This window comes from Nematolebias whitei, chromosome 3 (genome assembly GCF_014905685.2).
Source record: "Nematolebias whitei isolate Nwh7 chromosome 3, NemWhi1, whole genome shotgun sequence".
NCBI lineage: Eukaryota > Metazoa > Chordata > Actinopteri > Cyprinodontiformes > Rivulidae > Nematolebias > Nematolebias whitei.
This window is the reverse complement of record NC_056500.1, coordinates 37211152-37233552: the sequence shown is the minus strand read 5'-3', so window position 1 is coordinate 37233552 and position 22401 is coordinate 37211152. Positions and strand designations below refer to the sequence as shown.

The window sequence follows — 22401 nt, the reverse complement described above, 5'->3', positions numbered from 1 at the left end:
GGATGGTTGGTTGGATGGATGGAGGGATGGTTGGTTGGATGGATGGATGAAGGGTTGGTTGGATGGATGGAGGGTTGGTTGGTTGGTTGGTTGGATGGATGAATGGATGGATCAAGACAAGATAGATACTTTGAACATTCTGTCAGTGTGGAGGTGATGCTCCTTTCATCATCTGCAGATTCCCATTCTTCCAGTCAGTTCATTCTTGTAAATGTATTTTCCTCAAATTGTTTTAATGATTATAGAAATATAATTTATATTTAAATCAACACTTTACAAGGAACTGTGGATTTCCACATTAAGCATTATTTTCTTTTAATGCAACAAATTAGCTAGCTTCAGCTAAGAAGTTCCACAACACTGAAGCAGTTAGAAAAATGAAACCGTTGCTCGGGCCCGACCTGAGGAGATAATTTGTGTCTTGTTTCACCTAAAGGTTTCATGGTCATACTTACCCTTCTTTCAATAAAATAACATTTGTTAGTACCAACAATGGATGCTTTAAACATTTAAAAATCCAAAAGCTATTACAGAGAAATGGACATTTCAAACAAAAAAATTACATAAAACATGATTTAGTAGTTTTTGATTAAATCCTGTGTTGTAATGACAATTTTGTTTGGGAAACAATGACATTACTTCAATCTTCCTCTAATATTAGCAACATGTTGCTACCATGTGCATATGAAACATGAATAGTTGCTAATAAAGATGAGTTGCAAACTGATCAATCAGATTAGCATATTTTATTGATTCCAAACTGACAAACCATTGCTCATCATATTGGTTTAATCTGTAGTGGACTGACTAAAACCACAATCATTGAAGCCAGGCAAAAAACATCCTCTTGTATTAACAACTGTAAATGAATAGATGTTAAAAAAAATTAGTGCTAAGATGAATTCATCGTGAAACAATTTTCTTGCTAGTGATTGTTATTGATTGGTACCAATAAAGCACACATTTTCTTTTCTTCTTCAAATAGTGTTTCGCATTTTTAACATTTTCCTGTACTGTATTACATTTTGATTTACTGCCAGGTTGTGGAATCTGTTCACATGCTGTAGTCCCAGCTAATTGTAGCAACTTACCTTATAATCACATCTGTCCACAGCTGGTCACTTTTTACTGATGCACATTGAAACATTAGCTCACACAAATGCACATTTAGGTGAGGATCTTGTTGCATTCTGTGGTGTAACAGTAAGTCTACCTAACAAACAGGTGCCCCTTTATTTGAGTGCATCATATGCAAAGATGAAATAATTAAACAAATTAAAATTAAAACTAAAATAAACGTACTGTGAAACAACTACTTGACACGTCCTGTTTACCGCAAAGTTCTTGTAAAATAAAACAAAACTGTTGATTCTTTGAACATTTTGGCCATCTAGGTTTAAGTCTATTATTAGAAGTTTTAAGTTCAATGCACAGTTCCATTGTTTTTGACAGCATCCACACAGAGGGGTGGTACAAATCTCTTTTCGGCAGTCTGTTGTGTAACTTTAGGAAGCTACAACCTAACCCTGGATCAGGTGCTGTTCATAGGTTCATCAATTAGATGGGGAAGTATGACTAATGTCCCCTCTGGGACATGGTGGAGAAAGCACACACACAATACACACACACACAACAAAACCTTTGTCAAACATAGTCAGAGTCAAAATCAGGTTGCCCCTGAACTCTGAAATATTACATTGTTAAGGCAATACAGTAATATCTTCAAGGCAATGTTGAACGTTATCTGCAGACAACATAGTTTTCTTTAAATATTAGTCAGTCCCTGAAGGGTTATTTGACATAGGATGATTTGACATGTGCTCCGTTTCACTGGTTCATGCCTGAAAGTGGGGTCAAAATAATAACCCCACTCTTTGTGGGCCAATCATGAGGTTCCTTCTGGTCTTGATTCACTGTTATTATCAAATTGTATACTTGCACAGAAACAGACTTATATAAAACTCCAGCAGAAAAATGTAGCTGACCCTGACAATATTATGTATTTACAGTAATTCATTAACGGATGGTCATGTTGAATTTCATCTAACTCTTACATCTGCGAGGTTGGGATAGACTGCTCAATCCAAGTAATAATAATAATATTAATGATGAATCTTATAACTCCAGTCTCTCTCCAGCTACAAAACGAAATTCCAGCAGCTTCATCTTTGTTCTTTTAATTTCCCATCTTCTGGATGACTGAGAAACTACAGCAACATTGATACTAACATTGGAGTCGGACCGAACCGATATTTGAGTTTGCTTCTATGATCAGTATGTCGCTCCCACTGCAAATACAACGTTGTGCTTGAGAAGCCGTCAAGAGACAAGATTAAATGTAAACACTGTACCAAACAATCAGGTAATAACTGAATCATTTCTGACTGCAAAACAACTTCAGGATCACACTTGCTAACGTGTAGCGTTCATATTTACCTCCTTAAATGCAGCATGCTGCATGTGACCTCACGTTTTCTTCTGCACATGTGTGTCGCCCCAGAACTGTGAACGGTTCTCGCTGGAGTCTGATGGAGGCCACATTTTAATGATCATGTGAACAACCACACAAAACAATCAGATCCGAGCAAAAAAAAAAATCAGACAGCAGAGCTGTAGTGTGAACACAGCCTTAGTCAATATGATCCATGGGCCGACCCCCCCCCCCCCATCTCTTAAGATGTTATTGTATTATTATTATTATTATTTATTTATTTATTTATTTTTATATCTATTTTTTATCATTTAAAAAAATGTATAATTATTTTATAATTTTACTCCTGTGAAGAAACTAATGGAAACTGAAGCTTTTTTCATATGATTGTATCCACTCAGACAAATCAAAGGGGGTAATTACTTAGCAAATGCAAACTACAGCTAATATAGTTAAATGCTTTCATTTTTGGAGAAACTCAAAAATAAACGTTTTTATTAAAACCTTCAATTTACTGAAGTGTAGCGTTCCGTAAAGGGATACAATCGTGCCAGATTTTTAAACTAAGACAATCTTATGATGAGAAGGGACAAAGTTATGGCTGTTTTGGTCACAGTTTGGGAATATCCTGATTCATGTTCAATTTCTCCGTTCTTTATCCAGGTAAACATAAAAAAAAAGCTTTGGACAAATTAAAAGATGATTTACATAAACAAAACTGGAAAAACGTGTATGTTGATGATGTAAACAGATCATATGATGAGTTTATGAATATTTTAGGAGCTCTGTATGAAAAGAATTGTGTGCAAAATAATTGTACAAAGAGAAATGTTGTTGACCAACCATGAATGACGAAAGGGTTGAGAAATGCTTGTTTAAAAAAAAAAGTTATTTGTATACATGTTTCTTGAAATTGAGAACACAAGAGGCCGAAGAGAAATATAAGAATTATAAAAATAAATTAGTAGGGATTATAAGGAAACACAAGAATGAATATTATAGTGATTTATTAAATAAAAGTAATGGTGATATGAAAGCAACAAGGCAAGTAATAAATTGTGTTCTGAAAAGTCATAAAGCAAAAACGGGTATTTCACAATATTTTTTGAAGGATGATGTAGTAGTCACGTAGGTACGTGCCACTAGTTGTAGTATGACAATATATGAGATATATATGTATACAATATTCACGAGTTCCTCATCTTTCTGACTGTGTAATGTCGTGCATTGAATTTAACAGAAATGTAACGAGAGACGTTATTTATCTTTGACCCATCAAAATGAATGCGGTCATTTATTTTCAGAATCAAAATTTAACATCAAACATTTACATTAATTTGGCAAAATATGAAAATAATAACAGACAAGTTTCACAGAAAATGAACTTCAATCGCGCGGCGGTGACTGAGGACTTTGCTTCAGATATTTCTAAAATATCTGTACTGATTTTATGAGATAGAGGAGAGTTTTAAGATGAAATGGAGATTTATCTTACAGAGAGATATGTGAGGGAATTAATCTGTTTGACCAGAACGTGCACGCTTCATCAGATCTCAGCTTGCCTCCGGTACACTTTAGTCGAAGAAGAAACTGTTACCTGGTCGACGTAGATCAGCTCGGTATAGAATCCTTCCGACTATTTCAGCGTCTCCGTTGAGAGCAGCTGAAATCCTTCGAGAGTCGTGCGTGGTTTGTTCAGACAGAAGTTATAATCCCAAAACGTCTCTGGATCATCCTGAACGCGTTTGCACCCAAGAACTCTGAACTCCTTTCATTCTTCAGAACTTCTCAGACTCTAACAGAATCTTTCAACTCCAGTAACTCTCTAGTTCTTCATCTCCTCAGCCTCTGGAATTCTCTGGAATTCTTCGGAATTCTCCTAAATTCTACTTGAACTGGGAAGTTGCCACATTTTAAATGGGTCGACTTCCGGTTCATTTGAGAGCTTTTGATTGGTCGATGGACCAGGAATAGAGGTGTGGTGTATGATGTAAGATGTTATTAAAAATCAAGGATTGTTTAGTAACGAACAGAAAGATTATTGTAGGACTTCAGACTTCGTGGAGTCTCACACTTATAATCTTCTGAAAAAGTTTAAACATGACATCTTTCTCGGTAAACATTTTAGTTGACCGAAAACCGACCTTTAACATACTTACATTGCAGACAGAAAAATCAAGAAATGCATATTAACCTGATTTCTTCTTTGAATGAGGAATAAAAATCATTACTTACTGTTTATGTAAAATAAAAAATGAGTAGTTCTTTTCAACCTGTAACATTGAGTGAACTAACACAATTTGATTATCAAACATTTGTAAACAGTGATGATCATAGAGAATTGTCTTTTCTGCTTGATTAATTCAAGAAAGAAAGTCATCAGATGGCTCAGACTGTATTCAGATCAATGAAATAACAGTCCCTGTCCATCTGATAGATTTGGGGTCATCAGGGTCAGATCAGGTTCACTACAATGACAATGAAATCCATGATGAAAATGAAATTGTAAATGGATTTGATCATTATTTTGTGAACGTTGGATCAAGCCTTGCAGCTAAAATACCAAAAGTAGACAATAATGTGAAACATTCAGTTATAGGTTGTGACAACAGTATTTTTCTTAATGGAACTGACAAAGAAGAAATAATGAATGTAGTAAAAAATCTTACAGATAAGAGATAAAAAGACTGGGTGGACATGGATATGATGTTTGTAAAGGACATAATGAGTCATGCTATCGAGCCGTTTACATATATATGTAATTTATTATTTTCAAAAGGAATATTTCCAGACAATATGAAAGTAGCTAAGGTAGTTCTTCTCTTTAAAATTGGTGATAAATCTGTGTTCAATAATTATAGACCAATATCCTTATTACCACAGTTCTCAAAAATTCTAGAAAAACTGTTTGTGACCAGATTAGATAAATTTATTACTAAATAAAACATTCTAAGTAGCAGTCAGTATGGGTTTAGAGCAAAAAACTCTACATCAATGGCTCTCATGGAATTAATAGAACAAATAACTACTGCTGTCGATCAAAAACAATATTGTGTTAGTATTTTTGTTGATTTTTAAAAAAGCATTCGGTACTAATGACCACAATATTCTCCTTGAAAAACTGAATAAATATGGTATAAAAGGACCAGCATGTTTCCTCTGGTATCTGATGCTGTGTAGCTGGAAGGATTTTTACTGAAATTTTTTTAGTTTTGGACATTTGTTATGATGCGTAACCATGGCAACAAGGCAGTTTTCTGCAACCAACAGCAGCTGATTAACATCTCAAAAGTTCTAATAATATCTCAACTACAGCCCCAAATCTCAAATGAGTTGAAAAGGATGTTCTGTGGATGCATTCTCATCTACCTGCCAGCTGTGCTTGAGTACCTGACCACTAAAATCCAGGAACTAGCAGGAAACATGGGTCATGACAGCGGAAGGACCGGATCGTCCCTCGGCACCTACAGCTGGCTGTCTGCAGAGACAAGGAGCTCGGCAGACTGCTGGGAGGAGTGGCCATCACCCTGGGAGGAGTTCTGCCCGGCATTCGGGCAGTCCTACAGCCCGGGGGAACCGAGAGGCCAGCCGAGACTGGGTGGATGGATCAGATGGCATCTGCAGCCAGTTTCTTAGGATCCACTGTGGGATGGACCTTTACAAGAGATCCTTCCTGTCTACAGCCATCAGTGTCTATACTATCTCTTAATGAAGTGAGGATAACAAGTTACAACAACAAAATAATTTCCCTTTGGGATTAATAAAGTATTTTTGAATTGAATTGAATTGAATTACACTGGGTATCTAGCTATTTGAAAGATTGGAAACAGTTTGTACAAATAAATGGTGTAAGATCTGACCTCTGCAATATCACGTGTGGAGTTCCTCAAGGCTTTTTGGTTAAAGATGTAAAACGGACATGATATTTAGTAACAAAAAGAAAACTGTTGATGATCCATTTAAAATTGAGGGTGTTGAGATTTGTAGAGTTAAAGAGATGACATTTTTGGGTGTAATCATTGATGAACAGCTAACATGGAAAAATCACATAAATTCTGTAAGAACAAAAATATCTAAATCTATTGCAGTACTATACAAAGTCAGGGAATTATTAAATGATAAAGCTCTGTACATGTTGTATGACACAATCATTGTTCCACATTTAATCTATTGCATTGATGTTTGGGGGAAAGTGTGTAAAACATTTACAAAACCTATTTTTATTTGACAGAAAAGAGCTGTAAGAATCATCACCAGAAAGCATTACTGTCACCCATCAAGCACATTATTTTATCAACTGAAGTTATTGAAGTTCCATGATTTGGTAGATTACAGTATTTTATCAGTTATGTATAGGGCTCAAAATAACACATTACCATTAAATATCCAAAGAAATTTTGTTAAAAGGCAAAGTTGTTATAATCTTAAGGGGATAGAGATATTTGTCAAACTAAAATTCAGAACTAGTCTGAAGGGAAGGTCTACCTCAATCCAAGGAGTTGGATTGTGGAATGGTCTAGAGAGTGATGTTAAAAATGCCAAGTCAATGTGTACATTTAAGAAAAAGATCAAAGCTGAATTGTTAAAAAAAAGTATATATGAAGTAGCTTAGTATGTTTTTGTATTAGAATTAGAAAAATTAGAAAGAGTTATTCGTTTTATTCTGTCACTTGAAGATTATTATGATTGAACTAATTGTTTGAAAAAGGGGCAGATATAATAAAATTTTTCTTCTTTCTGCTGCCTTTCATTTTAAATCTTGTATTTTTTTTATATAGTTATGAAACTGTTTTGTATTTTTTTAAATGAATAAACTTTATACCATACCATACCAAATAACTGTAACGAGGTTGAGTCAGGTCCTCTTGATGGATTCTTCTTTGTTGAAACAAAGAATTCTTTTGGATAAAAGATGAAATGTTTCAACAAAGAAGAATCCGTCCAGAGCACCTAATCTTCTTAGACTTGGGAATGGTGTTTTGCGTAATCCCAAGCGACATATAGGAAGATGCTCAGAGTATGTGATGGAGAGGACTCAGTTTAGTACCACACTAAACCATTAGCTTGGTATCTGTTTTGAGCAAACTTGTAGTCGTTCCTCTTCGTAAGACGTCTTGGAGGATCATCATGTCTTGAATTCTATATGGTCTTTGTTTGCTGAGCATTTATTATTTTTTTTCTGTATAAATGTTGGGGGAATGGTGGCGCAGTTGGTAGAGCTGCTGCCTCTCAGCAAGAAGGTCACTAGGTCAAATCCTGATCCGGGGACCTTTCTGGGTGGAGTTTGCATGTTCTCTCCTTGCATGCATGGGTTTTCTCCAGGTACTCTGGTTTACTCCCACAGACCAAAACCATGCATGTTAGACTGATTGGTAACTCTAAATTGTCCCTGGGTGTGAGTGAGTGAATGGATGTTTGTCTCATTTGTCTCTCTGTGTCCCTGTGATGGACTGGAGACCTGTCCAGTGGATATGGGCACCAGTGACCCCAGCGACCCGAAAGAAATGGGTAAAGATGATGATGGTTGGTTGGATGGATGGATGTTTCCAGTTTGAGATGTACAATCTGACACCCAGAGTGGAAGAATATCTCAGAGACTCAGATCCTCTCAGGTTTCCTTCATTTGCTTTTTTCAATGCATTTTTTACTTGCATGTACTGACTATAAATATATGTATTTTTTAATTTAGCCATCCTTTACATTTTTATTTAGATTTCATCATATTATTCCACAAATAAGAAGAAACCTTGTTACATTATCTTATCTTTTCTTGTTACATTACGTTATCTTGTTTTTTTATTGCATTGTTTTTGTATTGTATTGTTTTTGTATTGAACATTTTTGAATTGATCATGTCCTGGATGACTGATAATCTTCACCAGCATATTACATTATCTTGTCACTTCAAGAGTTTAATAAGATTTTATTTTTCGGTTATTAGTAGGGACGGGGCAGATCCGATCCAGTATCGGTATCGGCCTCCGATGCCAGCAAAATTTACGTATCGGATTTTCCGATCCTCCTGCCATTATTTCCGATCCATGATGCATGTTGGCTTCAAACTATGGAATGGATTTCCTTAACGGCGGCGTGTCTCATGAACCCAGAGTAATAAGACCCGCCTCACATTCAGGAAATCCATTTCATAGTTTGCAGCCAGCTACAATGTGAGGAGTGAGTTAGCAGCACTGTGGCTAACAGCTAACAAACTTTTCATCTAAACATGTCCGCTGTGTGGAAGTATTTTACACTAAACACCACAAAACAAGACAGCAACGTGCAATGTCTGCAGAGCCATAGCACCACATTAAACCACATTAAAGTTAGTTTTACGATGGACATTCGAGCTCCGTGGCTTCAGCAGGGCGCTACTCTTTGCTCAACCGGAAAGAGGCGATTCGACCCCGGTCAGCCGCGTCCAATCTGCCCCGCTCAGTCTGTCTGTCTCTGAGGAGGGACAGACTGAGCACGGCTGCCCCAAATCAGACTGCCTGCTTCGGATTGAACAAGAAGAAGACGTCGCTGAAACCACGGAGCTCAAATGTTTACAGAGAAGTTACTAAACTGCATCATAATTAATGACCAACCACTATCAGTTGTAGAAAACAAAGTTATTTCACAGTTTGATACTTGCAGCCAAGATATAGTTTACCCTCCAGGAGATATTTATCAGTACAACAGTAGACAATCATAAAAAACATATGATTTGAAAATTATATATTTTAAAAACATAAACAGCTGCATTATAAAGTGATGTAAAATACTAAAAACAGGAACATGTCTGTTGGTTTATGCCGGGTGTTTGAAGCCATTTAACATTTAATTTAATTTATTAATTCATTCATTTAAATGAAACAAAATAAAATAAAAAAAATCATCAAAAAGAAAACACTGAATGAAAAGAGTGCAGAAAGAAGAAATAATTCTTATATCTGCCCTTATAAAATATAAAACAACTTTAAACAATCACTTAAATTAATCACTTTAATATCCACTTTAAAGCTAGGAATAAAAAGAAACATGTTTTGTGTTAGCAGAATTTAATTCTAACTTTAAAACTTATCCAACATTAATAAAACTTACCTCAATTTGCCTTTTTTGACATGCATGCATATATTTGTACAAATTGTACTTCAGAGGAAATTATTACAGCCTCATGTAAAATCAATGATGATCATGATATCGGAACTGGATCGGTATCGGCCGATACACAGATCTAGGTATCGGGATCGGATCGGAAGTAAAAAAAAAAGTGGATCGGTGCATCCCTAGTTATTAGACCTTAAATGAGACTCTGCCTCCTATAACCACCTTTATGTACTTTTCCTTCAGTTTTATTCCTGATGAAACTGCAAGTCAAGTTTTAAGATAAACTCTGAAACATTTTTCTTCAATGGTTTATTTTTAAAAGAGAAAGCACAAGGTTGAATTTCTATTAGATAACTGATATTTTTGAATAACGATCGTAAAAAAAAAAAAATCACTTTTTTCCCCAAGAGTCAGTGTTCAGTTCTCTCACATGAGACACAACAATGTAACACTTTATCAAAATAAAAATGTTAACATTTAAACTATATTCACATAGAACAATTAGAGGTTTTTGCATGGAAAGCCTTTTAATAACAGGGAAGAAAGGCAGAGTAATAGACTGTAAGTGACATTTAAAACATTCAGTGTACCATCTCAGACAACCCTCTAGGTTACTGAAAGTTTTACACCCAGACGTTTTAGGTGGAATTTCATTTTAAATTTATTATCTACAAGTGAAGTTACTCCTCGTTTGACCCTCAGTACACAGGCCCACTTTAGCCTCTTAGTCATCGTAGCTCACTGTCTCAGTGATTCATCCTCGTTCCTATTTACAATTTAAATACATAGAAATAAATTAATTCAGAAATAATGAACAAACATTTGACTGTTGATTTTCAGTGTCAGAGACCACCTGAAACTTCTTTTTCCTTCAAGTTAAATAACTTTAAAATCTGGAAATATACCTACATATAGTTCTTAGACACATGTAGGAGGATCAATAAGAATTTTCATTTTATTGATGATTCATGTTCAGCATCTATATGTATGTTTTAACGGTTCTTTTTAGAAGATAAAACACAGTTCTTTACAGATGTTATTGTTACACCTAAATGGCTATAAATTCCAATATGGACACAGCAAAGCTTCAAGATAATGCACGATAGTGCAGATTTCAGGTTTATATGCACATGCTAGTTTAAAATATGTCTTTTGGTCTGTGATAACAGGTGGATACATAAGATGGGGAATAAGATTGCATGAGTGGAAGAGCAATTTTTATTTTATTAATTTTTTTTTGGCATGCTTAATTTCCTAACACGTGTTTGGTCATTACTCCATAGTTTCCTGGCTGTTGAGGCGGCTACTTGCATCATTTTGAGTGTGGTCAGCATATAAGGGCTGTTTATCTGTTTTGACAGATTTCTTTCTCCAGGCAAGCTCTGCCATCTTTAACTGCTGCATTACTCTAACAAACACTTGACACACTTTTTCTAAGTCAGTAAAGATAAAATGGAATTACAACGCAAAATACAGCATTTACAGTTTGGTCCTCCGTTACTTAAGCTCAAGGCCATCTTGGCTTGCATTACTGTCCTGACCTTATACTTGCCTCTGTGTCCTGCAGAACAAGATCATCTTGGATCCACTGACGTTCAGCGAGGCTCGTTTCAGGCCCTCTTTGGAGGAACGCTTGGAGAGCATCATCAGTGGTGCAGCGCTGATGGCAGACTCTTCGTGCACACGTGATGACCGCCGTGAACGCATCGTGGCTGAGTGCAACGCAGTTCGACAGGCCCTTCAAGACTTGCTGAGCGAGTACATGAACAATGTGAGCTTCCACTTTACTTAATACTCATTTGTTATTGCTCACCAGGCTTGTTTGTGTGGGCATGTTTTTCACATCACATACGTAACGTTTATGCCCGTGCTGGTAAAAGTTTTTGAGTGCTGTCAATTTTCCTGGTTGTTTTTACTTGTCTTACATTATTACACATTTAATAATATATATATTTTTTTGATATACGTGTTGGCATAATGTATGTGCAGTGTTTCCCCTAGATAACTTGCCATGGCGGGGCGCTCTTCTCGTCCGTGATTTCTGTCCGGGGGGCTGGAATTGAGACTCGTCCTCAGCTGCGCAGGGCGTTGTTTAAACCAACAGTTTTTGGGGACACAGAGACAGCCGCGTTCTGTTTGTACAGACAGCTTTAGAGCAGGGTGTGTGAAAGGAGAGAGACAGGCATATCTCTGCCGCGTGCTGTCTGAACAGGTTTTTTTTGGGGGGGGGGGGGGGTTGTCGGTGCGGGGGAGAGACAGACGCACATCTGAGCTGTGGGCTATTTGTACCGACGGTTTTCGAGTGGCGGGGGTGCATTCAGCGCGAGGGTTCAGCATGAAGGAAGAGGCTGCCTTTAGCTTTTTAGCTAGTGCACCTGCATTGCAAGCTGCTAGTTTAGCATTATGTCAGTGCCGACAGGTGGTTGGGGGTGGGGTTCGGTTGACGTGGCGCTCGGTTCTGTTGACGGGGTGGGGCGCCCCGCTTGTATAATGGTAGGGGAAACACTGATGTGTGTTTATACAGTACAGTAGTCCCTCATTTATTGCGGGGCATACGTTCTGGACTACCCCACAATAAGTGAAAATCTGCGAAGTAGTGAAATTATATGTATTTTAGTATTTATTTTAAGGCTTTAAAAACCCTTCCCACACTCTTGCAATGTTCTAAACTCTTCAACCTACGCCATTTTAACAACATACATATACGTAGCTACTAAATTTTACGCACCAGCTCAGCAGAACAACAGTGGCTCAGTTCCACTCCGACTTGGTTCCTTTTCAGCGGACTTACAATGCTGGTTCTGGCCGGCTCTTTGGCTCGAGATAGTGGCAGTTGGCTCTGGAGGGAGCGCCGGACCTACTGATGGCGGAAGTCCCCGCTTGGGGTCCTCCTGGGCCAGCAAGCAACTCTCAGGTTCACCAATGAGTCTGGGGTTTTTGTTCTGGTCTGATTTCTGGTCTGGTTCTGTGCAGCCCTTGAGCACCAAAGCACATTGGTGGGGGCAGATCTTTGGGTGGCCTACATAGTACCAGTTTTCTGATTGAGTGGTCTGATAGAGAGATGAAAACAGTCCCAGTGGGCTCCGGAGAGAGGCCGGAGAGAGACCAAACCTACGGCGGTCCCTCCCCGCTCAGAAGTCCTCGTGGACCTGTTACCAGCTCTCAGATTCACTTATGAGTCTGGAGGTTCGGTTCTGCTCCGTTTCCCAGTGGGTTCTGTGCAGCTTTCTGCATCCGCTGGACGCCGAAGTCACTGTAATACGCACCAAACTTTTTCTGATCAGATCAAAACTTTCCCTCCAGTATTTCAGCAGAGGGCTTCTGGGCAGGGTACTGGTTCCATCTGGGAAATCGTTATGAGCGGGGATACAGTATAGGCTTATTGAGAGAAAACTACAAAATGGCGGCACCTGTCCGAAGTACATTATTTGATTTTTTTCTTTAACTTTTTACTGTACAGTATCCAGTACTGTCCCAATTATGTGAGTAATATTAAACTTGACAATCGTTTCCTGTACATTTTTTTTCTCGTTGTTTACTCTTACTTTGAAAAACCGCAAAATAGCGAGTCCCGCAAAAGTCGAACCGCGAAGTAGCGAGGGACTACTGTACAGCGTTTCCCCTGAGTTTCTTGCCTGTGAAGTTAACTAGAGAAAACATAGCGTTTATGTTTTGCTTTTATAACAGCGACAAGTTAAGTTGAGTACCAGAAATGGTACATTTAAGAAATATACAAAGAAGAATAGTTTTATAATTTGTATGATTTACTCACAGTCTGCAGCTTTTTTTCAGTGCAGTGAAAAATGAACGCTTGTTTTTGGTTTTGAGTCGGTTGCAACATTTTTTAAAAATAAAATTTAATGAAATATCAAATATGAAACATATATTTTTTTGGCATTAGTGAGGAGTGGTGGCTCAGAGGTTAGAGAAGGTGGGCCTGTGAAACATCGCAGGTTCAACTCCCCAGGCCAACATCAAAATGTGGGTGGCAAAGGTGAAACTCCCACACCTGCCTCCACCTCATTTGCCCAACACTGAGCCCTTGAGCAAGGCCCTTAACCCCCACTTTCTCCTCCCCCGGATGTCCTAGATAGCAGCCCTCTGCTCCACACAGAGGGTGTAGTAGCTCGGTGGTCTGTGGTTGCATCAGGAAGGGCATCCGGCGTATAAATAATCGCCAAGCCTTCATGCAAGGTAGTTCAATGTGGCGATCCCTGAAGAAGGGAACAGCCGAAAGAAGAAAAACATATAATTTTTGGCATTGCTTTTGTATTATTAGGAGTTGTGCAGTTTTTAATGGTCAAGTAATGTGAGTGTTTACAAGTTAAAATGTGATTACTGTAATAAAACTGCTAAAGCTTGACACACAAAGGATATTTTGCCTTCATAAAACTTTGGTGAACAAACACTTGATAAACTTGTTTTTTACTACAACTTCTTTCTTATATTTGATAATTTATTAAATAAAATTTATCACAATACAGTTATGTGAAGGTATGGTTGAGAAATAAGAAGCTTAGTTCATCCAAATGTGTATCCATTGATCCTTGTAGGGGAAAGACCAGTCTGTTTGTGCGTGAATATGTGTGAGTATGTATAATGATAATTTTTATCCACTTTTCCAGTGCTCAGTACTTTCTCACATTTTTATATGTAGCTTTTGCTTCTCTGTCTTTTCTGTCTTTCTGCCTTCTTTCACTCCCTCTGAGAGTTTCAGAGCAGTTTAGTGAGTGTTTTTCTTCATGTGTTTTGGGGGCCAAAAGCCACAAGTCTTACCTGCTTTACACTTTAGAAAACCCTTGTGGTTTTGTAAAACTGGGCTGTATAAATAAACTTAAAGTGATTTGAAGGCACATGAAAAAGGAAAACCAAACAAACGCATTGCTCCATATTTATGGAACGTGTAAGGTCTGGATCAAGTTCAGTTTGTAAAAAAAAAAATAAAAAAAAAGATTAGACATAAACCTAAATGTTTCAGAGTGCTCCGAAACAGTCACCATTTTTGAGGGTTTTTAAACCAGCATTTTAAGTTTCAGGGAAAATAAAGTATGATTTTACTAATCATTGAATGAATCAAAATGAATCATTTCTATGGCAAACAATATCAGGTTACCACAATGCCTGGCCCCCCAACAAAGTTGCCACCTGGCTTTAACTAAGCAGATAGGTACGAGCCTCCTATTGGATAATTACTGCATGAGCGATTATCTTTCAGCTGGCAACAAGTTATTTAACCCCAACTGGTGCAATGAGTTGCTTCTCATTTCTTAAACAACCATGTTGAAAGACACATTGTGTGGTCGTGGAAAAGATGTCAGTCTGTTTGACAAGGGTCAAGTCATTGGTATCAAGCAGAGAAAACATCTAACGAGATTGCAGAAACTACTAAAATTGGGTTGAGAACTGTCCAACGCATTATTAAAAACTGGAAGGATAGTGGGGACCCATCATCTTCGAGGAAGAAATGTGGCCCGAAAAAAATCCTGAATGATTTGTGATCGGTGATCACTTAAACGTTTGGTGATATCAAATCGAAGAAAAACAACAGTAGCACTCTGGGCTTTTATCCCATCCCAAAACAACCTCTTTGTGAACAGGACATCTACTGTAGGGTGACTGTGGCTGAGTGGTTAGAGCAGTCATCCTCCAGTGCAAGAGTTTGGGGTTCAATTTCACCAGCAGTCACATGCCAACGTGTCCTTGGGCAAGACAATGAACCCCTCACTGCCTTTGATTTGTGTCCCATCGGTGTATGAATGTGGTAAAGCTCTGATTATTTTCTTTAGAATGATTTGTTCAATTAGCTTTGTATAGATCTAGTAGAGTGCTGTATGAACGGGTAAATGAGGACACAGATTGTAGTGTAAAGTGCTTAGTGTCTTGATGAGATAAAGGTGCTATATACAGTAAGTACAGTCCATTTACCATTTCCTGTAGGTTGAAAACAATATAGGTGCTATTTATACTCCACTTTGTTTTGTAACAGACCTAATGATTTTGTCATTTAAGTGTATCATATAAGATACAAATCCTAATTATAACCACAAATGCACCTGGGGAACCATAATACTTCCATGGTTCTACATATCTACTGTCAGTTCACACTCATGCTTGGAAAAGGTATGATGAGGCAGCTATTCAGCTACTTCATTCTAAACTACAAGGATCATTGCGAAACATTAAATAGTTTGGGCAGTCAGTTTTTATTTCTAATAGTCAATTATTACTTAATTTAAATTAAAGCTATAGTGCTTGTGGTCGTATAACACAGGCCTTAGGGTCCAAACTTATCAATCTAAGGAATAAACTGAAAAGCTTCCAGATTTGAAAAGGTAAAAGTATTATTTAAGTTAGACTATCAGATGAAGCTCAGGGAATTGGCGAAGAACTGAATTTGTCCTTTGAGGACTGAGAAGTTGAGCAACCTCATTCACCACTCTGAAAATCTAGGCCGGCCTTAAAGCGGCTTTTTAAAATAAAGTCAATATAATGAAAAACCACACATCACAGTTTAATTTTTTATCATTTGCCCCAAGGCCTCTACAGCCTGCTAAAGGCTGATTCAACAGGTCACATGGAGTGTGCAACTGAAAACCATCTTTTAGTTCAGTTGGAATTAAAAAAAAAGCTTTACAAACTATTTTTTATTTTATTTTATTTTTTAGAAATTGGGTTTACTTGAGCACTAAGTAGCTTAGCTCCAGTAAAAATAATTGATATCTTACAATTGAAACCAGATGTTTACTTCTGCTGTAAAAAAAAAAAAAAAAGACAACTGTCCCCCACACCCCCCAACTGCTTGGTTTTAAATGAGAATAAACCTGTCCTGTTGCAAGCTATTTAACACATTTGATTCTACTCATTAATTGACTAAAAAATATTCAGGATATCATTATTTGGGGAAAGTGATTAAAACATGGTTGTCTTGTTTGTTATAGTGTAGGTAAACATCTGGTTTGAATTGTACTGTGTCTGCAGTAGACAGCAGCCAGGGTTGATGAGCACACATCATCAGGACAGTAGCCAGAGCCATTTTAGAATCAATCTGTCCGGTAGAAAACAAGGTGACTTCACTCTTACCATCTGTCATTTTGGGTAAATCATTAGCTAAGAGCTCAAGATATCTTTACAACTCCTTCTTGTCCAGACAGGTGTCTGAAAATGTCTGTAGTAAGTAAAATAGTCAAGAGTTCATTCTTAATCCATGATAACTTTTAATCTTGTACAATCAATAGTACATGTTCAGCTGTATTTGTAAAAAGACATAAAAAAATCTGTAAACATCAAGATGGACAAGAAGGAAAACCATTTTTAGTGTGCCGTTTCACCATCAGCAATGCAACATGCTCTAAAAAGAGCACCTGCTTGGCTGTTTCTGAGATCGACAACTTCCCATTCCTGTCAGTCTGCAGTCAGGAGAACACCATTACAATGACTGGACAGAACTGCACTCATCATATCAGTAACGGGGATCTTAAGTTTCCGATGGCTGATACAGTAGGACAGACGGTAATCTGGTTCCAGTGAGTCTCAAATTAATCTGGATGGCTTTCACTGGAAGCAGTCTGATGTTATTATAATGCTGTCAATATCCTGCCATCCACCGCCACAGTTTAACCCCGAGGAAGTGCAGTGGAACAATATACATTTTGTTTTAGGACAATTGTAGATTCATTGTGCTAAATCGCTGAAGGAAAGAAAAAATGTTCAACCTTTCAATGTTCAGTAACTCTTTCTTCCTGATGCTTGTCTCCAGAAAATATTAAATTCATGTGAGTGTTTTTGGACACCCACAAGCTCTTTCCTTCCTGAAGTCATGGCAGCGTTTTGCTAAAGTAATTGTGCTTTGGTTCATTTGGCCTATGAGTGGTGTTCCAGAGGCTACATCTGCAAGATTGTTGATGGCCTCTTGCTGTCCAAGCTTCAGACTGACAGCAAATCATACAAACACTATGCAGGAAAATGATCGGTTTCTATTTCATCTAAGCATCGCCAATAAAAGGTGTATCAGCGAAATGAAGAACATTTAAAGTGCATTTTACTGAGTTTGGTCCAGTAATGTATTATTATAGAAAATATATATATATTGCCCATAAAAACAAAGCTGTATTCGGTTATTGGGTTGTAAAGAATGCTCTTTTTACTGCACTCTGTAAAACTCAAAAACAAATGTCAAAAAGAACAAGAAATAAAAACAAGAGTAAACAGGATTCCATTCAATAATAATTTCAGTAAAATCCATATAGTGCTGCATTTGATTACTGCACTAAAATGCAGCATTTTGGAGGAAAACGATTTTATCAAAGTGCATACTATTTCAGTCTCATTAAGATTTTAAGAACATAATTTAAGAAAAATCACCTGAGGCAGGTAAAACAAATAATGTATTCTGTTAATGTTATACAGTTAAAACTCAGCTACACAATGCAGACATGAATTAAACATTTTCAACCATGTTTTCATTCAGCAAACAGGTTGACATGTCCATTTAATGCACAACATTAAATGATGATTGATCTCTCAATCATCTAAAACAAGTGAACCTTTTTGTCAAAAACTAGTTCAAACTTTGGGACTGGTCCAATACCAAGAACATGCTGTGTAAGGATTGCTTCCCCATATTAATCTGATTATCTAAGATTAGTCTGAAAATCAATATTGATACTTTGAACCTCTGTGAGCTAATTATAGAGGTTTCTGTGAGGAAAGCATTGTGTCAATCAATAAAAAATGTTCAATAAAATCTAAAAAATAATATTTGAAGTATTAAATGACTGATTTCTGATTTCCACTGTTAAGTAATTGATGGTTTGCATGGCTCTATGTCAGTGTAATGCAATGTAGCTGTGATGCTAGCTGCAGCGATGCTAACACACTGCTAACAGTAATGACTGCTTGTATACTGTTGTCAGGAAACGGTTCTTTGTGGAGAAAGCACTCCTGTTTGTTGTTTACTGTTGTCAGAGATTTTCCACAGTTTTTCATTTTTTTCATGTGATGATTTCCTGGCTGCTGTTTCGCTCAACACATCAGCGCTGCGTCAGGTCATGTGACTGAGCACAGCCACGGATTTAATGTTTAGTACAGGAAAAGAGAAGTTACTGAGATGTTTGACCAAATTATCTGCTAATATTTGGGCTGATGAAAGAATCAGTACTCTTGTGTTTACCTTATTGTAAATGTTTGGTTGACACTAGTAGGTAGATTATTTTATTGACACAGCAACTTTTAACCACTTTTGGTGCTCAGGTGATTTTAATGTTTAATTAAGCCTGTTTAACAAAACTGACTGCAGAAACAAATCAACCAGGTGGATCCTTTGTTTGATTTAATTGTACAGTAGGCATCTGCAGTCCTATAATTGTTCTGTGGGAGCTACATCAGATTATACAAATGAGAGCAATAATGTTGAGTTGGTCCGGTCTTGTTGTGTGAGCTTTACAGTATGTCACAGAGAAGATTTCTGTTCTGAATCCAGACTGCGTTGGTCTTTCTGTACAGCGTTTGAATGTTCTCTCTGACCGTGTGGGTTTTTTCCAGACACAATTTTAATCACTGTCCAAAACATGCATCTTAAATTCTAAATTGACAGAATAATAACAGCATGCATCAATAGTTGTGTCTTGGTCTTAGGTTGAGCATGGATGTTCTTTTTCCCCTGATGGTAGCTGAAAAACCTGAACACAGTGAGAATAAAGAATAATGGTGTGAATAATAATTGTGCACAAATTTAGAGAATCCTGCTACAGTTACACAAGACGAGGTCAGTGAACAAGGCCAGGCTGATTCTGGCAGATCCTGATCATCTACTCCATGGTGAGTTCAGGTTGCTTCTATCTGGACCCAGGTGTCTGTTGCTCAGATGTAGGACGAGCAGTCTAAAAAAACTCATTTGTCCCTGTGGTTTATAACAAACCTCAGGATCATTATATTATATATAACCGATAAGCCTTCTCAACAAAAGTGATGATTTCATGTATTGTTATTTTAAAGTCTCAATGTCTTGTCTAGTATGGGTGTTTTGTGTGCCTACTGACTTTGAAACAAATTGCCCTTTGGGGATACTAAAATACTTGAACTTGAACAGTTTCAAAGAGGCTCCTTTTTCTGTACGAAGGTAATATGTCCAAATGTTCATCACAGAAATAATTAGCAAGTTTCTCTGGCCTTTACATGCCAGCTTCTTTTTTTTTTTTTTTTTTACCCCTCCCCTCCAAAGTTTACTGTAGTAGTGTAAACATCCAATTGCCTTTATGTTTCCTCCTCAGTCTTCATAAGCGCCCCCTCCTCCCAACACACAAATTTTTTATCGGAAGCTTGAACCACAGCGCAAGGTTAATCAATGTGGTAGATGGCAATAAATTAGGTTCAAGTGACAGGAGAATGTCCATACCTGTCTCTGCTGCTGGTGATCTGTGATTGGTGACAGCAGGCCCGGCTCCCTGGCCGGTGCTGAATCATCAGGAGCAGCTGATTTAGTTACGGCAGCTCAGACAGGGCCAATCTATCAATTGATCTGGGGTGTAATGCATTACCAGCTTGGGTCAAGGGAGCCCGGGCAAAATATAGCCATAGGCAGAAGCCATGGCAGGTGAAAAGGGGCAGCGTTGCAATACTCTGAGCAGCAAACAGAAGGATTTAGGGAGTGTGATAGTGAGCACACAGATGTCACAGTTAGCTGAATGTGGCACATAAAACTAAACAGGAGTTGTGAGGTTGAGCGATCATTAGGGGGAGACTGATGGCCTTTTTGCTCATACAGCCCTTCTGGGAGTTGCCATGTGAAGTGCTCGATCAACAATCTGGGTGACTGATTACACAGTGACCCATCCCATGTGGTAAAATGTTTGTACTTATATGTGCTTTAGCTGTCAGCATTAGATCACCATCTCTCCTTATGTTCCCCGTCACTGTTCAAACATTCACTTTTACTTATGTAGACACAGAGGAGGAGGGAAAGGACTGGTCAGCAGTGAGCTTCTGTTCTGAAGGCTGCACTGAACTCTGACCAAATTATCATCATTTAACCTTGGCAAACAGATACTGGTGTGCTCTCTTGATTGTCTTTGCTTCAAACATTGAGTAATAAACTGGTACATACAGTAGGTGTGCATTACTGTGGTTTCCCTCTGGGATGTTCTGAGCTCAAATAAGGAGCATAAGCCTGCCTCTCAGTCATCAGTTCATGCTTATTTCTCTCATTATCCATTATTTAGTTACAGCTACTTATGGTAACAAAGCCCTATACTATCCATGTCCCAAAACAAAAACTTGGAACAAACTTTAAAGTATATACAGTATGTCAAAACTTACACTGCAGATGGCCAAGAAGATTAGGTGTAAGTTAAACAAACCAAAACAAAATAAAAAAAATAACAACCCACATCTTCTGATTTGCTTAAGATAATTTAATAAAACTTTATACACATAGGATCCCTAGATGGAGTGTCGCAAAACTTTTCATCGCCCCAGCTTCAAAGTCAAAATCACAAATTAAGTTCAAATGTTATTCAAGATCTTTGCTTCTCCGGGCCATAATTTCTGGTCTGCTCAGGCTAATGTTATGGAATGTCATACACATTTGTACCACCACTAGGCCGAGTATCATATATTTTTATCACTCCAGCTCTAAGTTCAAGGTCACAAATGAAGGTCAAGTATTACACAAGGTTTTGCTTGTCCGAACCATTACTATTGATTTCTGTATATAGTTTTCTGACGGGTGTATAATGTTCTACCGGTATATGTGGTACTCTTGTTTAAATTTATATTGGTGAACAATTAAATCATACATTAATACAACAAAACAAACAAACAAACAAAAAAAAAACATTTTTCTTTCAGTGATAAAATGTTAGCATAGCATTAGTACGGAATCATAGTATACTAACTTTGAGATTAGAATTTAAAGATATAATGACACTAATTGTTTTTTTGTTTTTTTTCATCATGGAAGTGTGACCTAGTGCCCGTATTCTTGATGAAATAAAGTTTGTCTCTTTAACGTTCAAAAACTTTGTAAATCTGTACATAATTGATGACAAACAGATTATTTGACAATTATGTTTAAAAATAATTTTTACATTTACTTTTTGGACCTAATCTAAAATACATTCAATGGAATTTAAATGAGTTTACAAACCCCATTCCTTGGTCACCCCACATATTTTAGGCTTTCTGCTTCATTAAATCAGGCTTGTTTCCTTAAATATTTCATTTTGAGAAAGGAAAAACAACAAAAAAAAAAACTTTAACCCAGATAAAAATACGGAAAATCGAAAATATAAAATATCTTTATTATTACCAAAAATATCTAAACCAGAAATATAGGTGTTAACAATATCCACATGGATAAACCTCGGAATACAAACCTTAGAGCATTGCTTGTTCTTCCTCCTAAATATGGCTCATTTTTGTTTATTCAAAATTTCTTCTCAATAATTAACTTTTTTTTTTACACTAGAACAAAGTTTAATCACAACAAGGAACAATGACAAAATATGGGAAAATCACATGTTGGTTGTATCATAAATGTATTTTTCATTACACAGAGACATAACAGGGGGCTGTGGTAGTTTGGTGGTCACTTCCATGATATTGTGATCCTGAGGCTGAAGGTTTGACTTCAGCTTGTGTCAGGAAGGACAACTGGCGTAAAATTATTTCCAAATCTGTTGTGGGAGTTGGCTTGCTGTGGCAATCACTGCAGGAGGGTCCAGCCAACAAACAACAACAACAACAACAATGCAAGGTCACTGTAGACATGAGGAATGTATGCACTGATGTCATCCTATCCCCGCAAAAATAGTTGATAAAATATGCACAGATCACTTTTAGTTTTACATGATTTTTAACAAAATTTGTAGTCACGCACACACACA

At 37.3% G+C, this 22401-nt stretch overlaps 1 protein-coding gene across 1 annotated transcript in view; it reads left to right on the top strand.

Annotated features, from left to right (window-relative positions):
- ctnna2 (catenin (cadherin-associated protein), alpha 2) overlaps positions 1-22401 on the top strand; it is a 488266-nt gene that overhangs the window by 111939 nt on the left and 353926 nt on the right. The window contains exon 7 of the mRNA XM_037698244.1: positions 11088-11291. Within this exon, the coding sequence (XP_037554172.1) occupies positions 11088-11291 (204 nt within the window). The remainder of the gene's footprint in view (positions 1-11087; positions 11292-22401) is intronic.